A 7,500-nucleotide genomic window follows, 5' to 3' on the forward strand; every position below is an offset into this window, starting at 1 on the left:
GATGATAATATAGATGATCCTCTAAAAAAAACTCAAAGGAATATTGAGAATATATGTATATCTGAAAATAAGGAAAAAAATGTGGATTGTTTATATTTTAATAATGATGATAAAAATTTATTAAAGCATAACACTTTAGAATGTAATAGAAATGAAGGTGATAATAAAAATGATAGAATAATAAAAAGAAAGAGCTCGAATATAAAGAAAACATTTCTTCATAATGATAATAAAGATTTATTAAATGAAAGAAGAAGGGTTAATATGAAAAGAAATAATAAAGAAATACAATTAGAAGGGATTGAGAATTATGTTGTAGAAAAGAGAAATATTATGATGACAGATAAAGAAGATAATAATGACAATAATAATGATAATAATAATGATAATAATAATGACAATAATAATGATAATAATAATGATAATAATAATGATAATAATAATAATATATTGAGTACTATAAATTGTATATTTAGTGAGACAACCATTTCGAATATTTTATCAGAATATTTTCTAAATAAAAATGAAGAACCAAAAAGTAATAAACCATATGAATCTCATAAAGAAAAAAAAGACGATGATAAAGATAAAGAATATATAAATGTATGTCATGAGGAAGACAAAAATGATGATATAGAAAAAATAAATAATGATAATAAACATATTAATAATTATGATAATATCAAAGATTATGAATCAGAATATCAACAATATAATAAAATAAATACATTAATCTCTATATCTAAAACATTTCCAAATAATAATATAACAAATGATATTAATGAAATGAGAAATTTATCTAATGATATATATAATGATAATGATACAAACATAATTAATAGTTATGATAAAAATTTAAAGAAGGATACGACATGTAGATTAAAAAAAAAATATAGAGATAGAAATAGCCAACATAAAATAAAAAGACGTGTTGAAAAGAATGTATTAGTTGATAAGTATAAAAATGATAATATTCATAATTATAAAGAAAGAGGAAGAAAAAAAAAATATGCCACACAAAAAACAAAGAAGAATTTACATTTAATCAAACAAAAGGTACAAAAAATTAGAAATAAAAAAGAAAAAGAAAAGAAAAAAAAAAATGTTAACAATATTGGATTAATTAAAAAAAAAACATATGTAAAGAAATATAAAGAAAAACAAATCAAAATAAGTAATAAAAAAGATGAAAAAAATTATTTTATCAATAAAAAGTTTCAAAAAATTTTAAACGAAATAAATAAACAAAATAAAATCAAAAATAAAATACAAGATAGTCATCGAATACATAATGTATCTACAAAGAAAGAAATGCAAAATGATAATGTCCATGTTCTTATATCAAAAAGTGAATGTCATTTTATTAGCTTTGATTCTATGCAAAACAAAAATTTGGACAAGAAAAAAAATAAAATAAATAAAATAAATAATAATAATAATAATAATAAAAACAACAACAATAATAATAATATTAACATAAAGAAAGCTACAAAAAAAAATGCAAAGACTAAAGGGAACAAGAAAAATAAAGCCTCTATAAAAAATAAAACAACATCAAAAATGAAAGGTGTGAAAAATAAAAAAAAAACGATCAAAAAAAAAGGTGTAAAAAATATAAAAAAAACGATCAAAAAAAAAGGAGTAAAAAATATAAAAAAAACGATCAAAAAAAAAGGAGTAAAAAATATAAAAAAAACGATCAAAAAAAAAGGAGTAAATAATAAAAAAAAAACGATCAAAAAAAAAATCGAAAAAAAAAAAAAAAGCCCTCTTAAAAAAAATGCAAAGGTTAAGAAAATATCAAAAAGTATTAAAATGAAAGAAAAGGCAGGTCTAAAAAATAAAAAGAAACATATGACGAAAGAAACAAAAAAAAAAAAAAAACTTCTTAAACAAAAGGTGGTAAGGAAGACACAACAAGGTAAAATCAAAAATAAAATGAAAAAAGGAAAGGAAGAAAAAATATTAAAAATAAGAAGAAAGAATCTTTCCACAAAGAAAAAGGAAAATAATCATAAGAATAAAAACAAGGAAGCAAAAAAAAAAAAAAAAAAAAATACTCCCACTACCAATAATGATAATAATAATAATAATAATAATAATAATAATAATAATAATAATAATGATAATAATTATATAAACATGGAAATGAAAACACATTCAAAGAAAAACAAAAGCGGTGATCAAATTCAAAATTCATATGATGAAAAACAAAAAAATGAAGATGGTGCAGACGAATATGATGAGTGTGTTGAAACTATCGAAGAACAAGAAGCCTTTGAAAAATATGTAAAAGAATTAGAAACACTTGAAAGAAGAAAAAGCCAATTTTATCAAGAAATATATGAAAAAAAAAAATATTTAGAAAATAAAAATGATCATTATATAAGCAAACATATTTATAATAACAACCAAAATGAAGATGAAGAAAATGATGAATATGTTGAGGCATTTGAAAATTTTGAAAATATAAAAAAAAGTGATAATGAAGTTGAAGAATTTTGTAGCTCAGGAGAACTATTAAATGATATTTTGAATTTTAATGATAATGAAAGTGTTCAAAATAATTATGCCAAAAATAAAAATTATATGTATGATAATAAATACCTACAGAATCAAAAAGAAGATGAAAACCATTCTATGCTATCACTATCAACAGAATTAAATTAATCATTCCAAAATTTTGAATATTCATAATAGTAATATCATTTTAACAAATTCAAATCATATATTAAAAAAAAATAAATAGACAAGGATAATTTAAATAATTTACAAAATGTAAAAAAAATTAATTATTCATATATCACAAATGTATTCAAAAATATATATATATATATATATATATATATATATATATATATATAATATATACCTGTTTTATAGCCAATTAAAATATATTACTGTATGATGTGACAGTAATAATAAAAAAAAAAAAAAAAAAATTTTCAACATATATGTTTATATATATTACAATATACTGTATGATATGACAGTATAATATATACATATATTTTTATTTATTTATATATATTTATTTAATTATATATTTACATAATATTAATATGATTTAATTTATGAATAAATTCAACCTTTTATGATGTGCATATATTTTATTTCATTTTATTATAAATCAAATAAAATATATAAAATTTTGATGATTTTTTTATAATTACATGTTTATAATAAAATCCAAGGAATGGTAAGAATTTATTCTAATAAAAATTCCGAAATTTTGGAACTTACATATGTATATATATATATATATATATATATATATATATATATATATATGTATGTATATAAATTAAATTATATTCATAATATATATTTCTGTCCATATATATAAAATAAAATATTTACAATTTGACATATCTTCACAACTATTTTTTTATAAAATAATAATAAAATATATTATATATATATATATATATATAATACATATTTTGTATGTGATTATATACATATGTAAATATAATATTTATTATATTTAATAATTTATAAAGTACATCTTGTAATTAGTACTTTGTAATACGTTATATTTTACATTATTATTTTATTTTATTTTATTTTATTCTATTTTTTTTTAACACAACATAAAAAAAAAAAAAATTAAATAATAAAACGACATAAAAATATATTACACCTATATGGAAAAGGTATATTCCATCGTTCCTAAAAATTTATATTTTTTTTTTTTTTTTTTTTTTTTTGTAAGGTGTATTTTAAAAAAGAAGAAAATAATTGTAAACATTTATTTGGGTATTAAAAACACAGGTTTATTCTCATGATAAAAGTTAAAATAAATAAATATATAAATATATATATATATATATGTATATATTATATATGTTTAAGACACTTATATATAATAAATATTATATCATTCAACTATAAAGTAAAACAAATAAAAGACTTTACTATTATTTTTTTTTAAGCATACATTATTAATATATATATATATATATAGATATATCTTATTTGTCATAAGTGTAAACAAGCATTTTTTTTTTTTTTTTTTTACTTCTATAATATATATATATAATATATTATATTATTTATATATGTGTATAAATTAAAAGGAATGTTTTTTTTTAATATTTATTATTTTTTGCTCTTACAAAATTTCTGATGGTAACACTCGAAAAGGAATAATATCTTTTATATAAAAAATTTATGTTTCCTATTTTATATGACATATATATATATATATATATATATATATATATATATATATAATATATATGTTTTCTATTTGGTATTTAAAATATTTTATTCATCATATATTATGACTTAAATTTTAAAAGGAAACATTTATATAAAAAAAAAAATATATAATGATATAATTAATAATTTTCAATTTATATATTATTATATATATAAATATATATTATTATATATAAATATATTTTATTATATATATAAATATATTTTATTATATATATAAATATATATTATTATATATATATAATAATATTTTAATACATTATTTTAAAGCCAAGGGGATAAAAGGGGCTTTCTACTAGGTACCATTTTAAGAGCACATATAAAAAAAAAAAAAAAAAAAAAATATATATATATATATATAATGATACATATTGAACATATTATATATATATATATATATTATGATACATATATTTATTTTATATATATATATATTTTTAACCCTCATAAAAATATTATTATATTAATTTTATACTTCATTTAAATATAGCATTAATATATAATATATATATATAATAATAAATATTTACAAATATATATTTATTGTTGTATATATATAATAATAATGTAATATATGTAAATATTATTAATATATTAAATAAGAAAAAAAAAAAAAAAATATATAATATATATATATATAATATTTTAACCCTCGTTATATATTTTGATTTTATAATTTTTTTGTTAATTTTATTTATTCATCATATTTAAAAAAAATAATTTATTTTTCGTAATTTTTTTATAAAAGTTATAAAAAATAAAAAGGAAACTTATTTTGTTATAAATAATATTTATTTATAATATTATATACATATATATAAAAAGAAAACTAACTTATTTAAATATATATAAAATATTTCTGTCGTCAAAATGGTAAGAGGAAAAATTGACATATAAAAAAAAAGGAAAATTCAAAGAAAATTTAAAACAACATGATTAATATATATATATATATATATGTATATATTTATATGTATGTTTATTTATATGTTTATATATATGTTTAAATATTTATCTATCCTTGTTGATATATAATTATTTTTTATTTTACTTATTTATGTTTTTTTTTTTTTTACTTTTATAGAGTAATGTTAAAGCTTATGAATTAAGGACCCTCAAGAAAAAAGAATTATTAGATAAGTTAGATGAATTAAAAAAAGAATTAAGTGGCTTAAGAATAAGCAAAGCCATAGGGAACTCTGCAAAGAATTCAAAAATCCACGGCGTCAGGAAAAGTAATTATTTATATATATAAAAATGTTACATGTGTTATATTATATATATATATATATATATATGTAATTATAGATTTATATATTTTTATTTATGCATAGAATGAATATATTTTGTTCTGTATAATATTTGTTTAAATAAATATATATTATGTTTATATATATATATATTATATGCACCTTGTATTTTTTCATACACATATATTATTTATTTATTTATTCATTTTATTCATATCAATACAAAAGATGTGGCAAGAGTCTTGACTGTTTATAATCAAAAAAGAAAAATGGAATTGAGACAATTATACAAAAACAAAAAATTCAAACCATACAATTTAAGAAAAAAGTTGACAAAAAGTAAAAGAATTCAATTATCACCCAAACAAAAAGCAGCTATGACATTAAGGTAACAAAAAAAAAAAAAAAAAAAAAAAAAAAAAATATGAAAAAAAATTATGAACTGTTCAGGCAAAAATATAAAAAATAAAAAATATATAATATATATATATATATATATATATGTTTAATATGGTTCTATTTATTTATTTATTTTTTTTTTTTTTTTGTTATATATAAACAATTAATAATATGAAATATTCATATCGATTATTAATATATATATATGTAATATGTGTAATATATTTGTTTATATATATTTATTTTTTTATTTTTATCATTGTAGACAAAAAAAAAAAGTACAAAATTTCCCACAAAGAAAATACCTCGTTGTACACAAAGAATAAATGCCGTCCTGTTCTTATAAACATACCCACAAAAAAAAATAAAATAAAATAAAATAATAAATTATAATAATAATATAATAAAATAAACATAAGACATGAAGTATTTTTTTTTTTTTTTTTTTATATATTCCTTTACAGTATAAGGAAATACGAACGAAGAAAAATATATTTAATTGAAAAAATCCTATTTGTTTTTTATATATTTATTTTAATATATTTTTTATTATATTTTATTATTTCATTTATATATATATATATGTGGAAATTTTTTTTTTTTTTTTTTTTTTTTTCTTAAATATAATTAGAAAACTTTTTAAATATTTAAAAGATATAAAAATAATAATAAAAAAAATTTGATTGTTACACATATATATATATATATATATATATATATGTATATGTGTCTAAAGATTATATATTATTATTTACTAAACCATTTTGTATAAAACAAATGAGAATAAAATTAGGCTCTTTTATAATTTAGTTATAATTTTAAAAAATTAACAAAAAAAAAAAAAAAAAAAAAAATGACGAATTTAAATAGACAAATATAAAATGTATATAATCATATTGGTATTATTAAATAAGATATATACACACAAAAAAAATAAATAAATAAATAAATAAAAACATACATATTAGTATATATGACAATATTTATGTCATCATAATTGTAGAATAAAATTTTTTTTTTTTTTTTTTTTTTTTTCTTTTTTTTTCCTTATTACTAAAAAATATGAAATTATAAATTAATAATGACCACATCAAATTGATGCAAAAAAATATAAATAAAAATATATAAACAAATATATATGTATATATGTTTATATTTTATTATGTTAACATTTGTGGGTCGTTGTAAAATGCCCAGACGTTACTTCTATTTTCTCCTTTATATATTTTCTTATTCTTGTCATTTTCATATATGTAATCGTACTTGCCAAATACCAATCTCCGTTGCTAAAAGGAAGAAAATAAATAAATAAATAAATAAATAAATATATATATATATATATATATTTATAAACTCATTATTGTGCTTATGCACAATATATTTTACATATTTTATATATTACATGTCCAATTTTTGAAAGCGGAATGTTACTGTGCCTTAAGCAAACTGGCTGGTCAATATTATCGATCCAATGCTAAAAAGAAAAAGTAATGAAATAAATATGAAAGCATAAATATATGTTTATATAAAATATTATAATAATAAATAAATACATATACTACTAACCTCACTGATGAGAGTTACTTTTGAGCCAGGATAATGCTTGTTAATTAAAAATCTAAAAAAA

General features: G+C 16.1%; 3 protein-coding genes across 3 annotated transcripts in view; 2 read left to right on the forward strand and 1 right to left on the reverse strand.

Annotated features, from left to right (window-relative positions):
• The window catches only part of PADL01_1123100 (Hypotetical protein), a gene marked incomplete at both ends in the record, with an annotated part of 3,555 nt that extends 885 nt beyond the window's left edge, over positions 1-2,670 (forward strand). Inside the window, one exon of the mRNA XM_028682697.1 lies at positions 1-2,670. This exon is cut by the window's left edge and continues 885 nt beyond it. Within this exon, the coding sequence (XP_028538949.1) occupies positions 1-2,670 (2,670 nt within the window).
• Positions 2,671-5,094: 2,424 nt separating this feature from the next.
• PADL01_1123200 (60S ribosomal protein L35, putative) lies at positions 5,095-6,199 on the forward strand (the record flags this gene model as incomplete). The annotated part of the gene is made up of 4 exons (XM_028682698.1): positions 5,095-5,097; positions 5,309-5,459; positions 5,703-5,862; positions 6,139-6,199. The coding sequence occupies 4 exons, from the start codon at positions 5,095-5,097 to the stop codon at positions 6,197-6,199; spliced, it is 375 nt and encodes a 124-aa protein (XP_028538950.1).
• An 834-nt stretch (positions 6,200-7,033) lies between these two features.
• PADL01_1123300 (conserved Plasmodium protein, unknown function) overlaps positions 7,034-7,500 on the reverse strand; it is a gene marked incomplete at both ends in the record, with an annotated part of 1,613 nt that continues 1,146 nt past the window's right edge. Inside the window, 3 exons of the mRNA XM_028682699.1 lie at positions 7,034-7,159; positions 7,276-7,347; positions 7,440-7,491. Of these exons, the coding sequence (XP_028538951.1) occupies positions 7,034-7,159; positions 7,276-7,347; positions 7,440-7,491 (250 nt within the window). The remainder of the gene's footprint in view (positions 7,160-7,275; positions 7,348-7,439; positions 7,492-7,500) is intronic.

Source organism: Plasmodium sp. gorilla clade G2, assembly GCF_900097015.1.
Source record: "Plasmodium sp. gorilla clade G2 genome assembly, chromosome: 11".
Lineage (NCBI taxonomy): Eukaryota > Apicomplexa > Aconoidasida > Haemosporida > Plasmodiidae > Plasmodium > Plasmodium adleri (nom. inval.).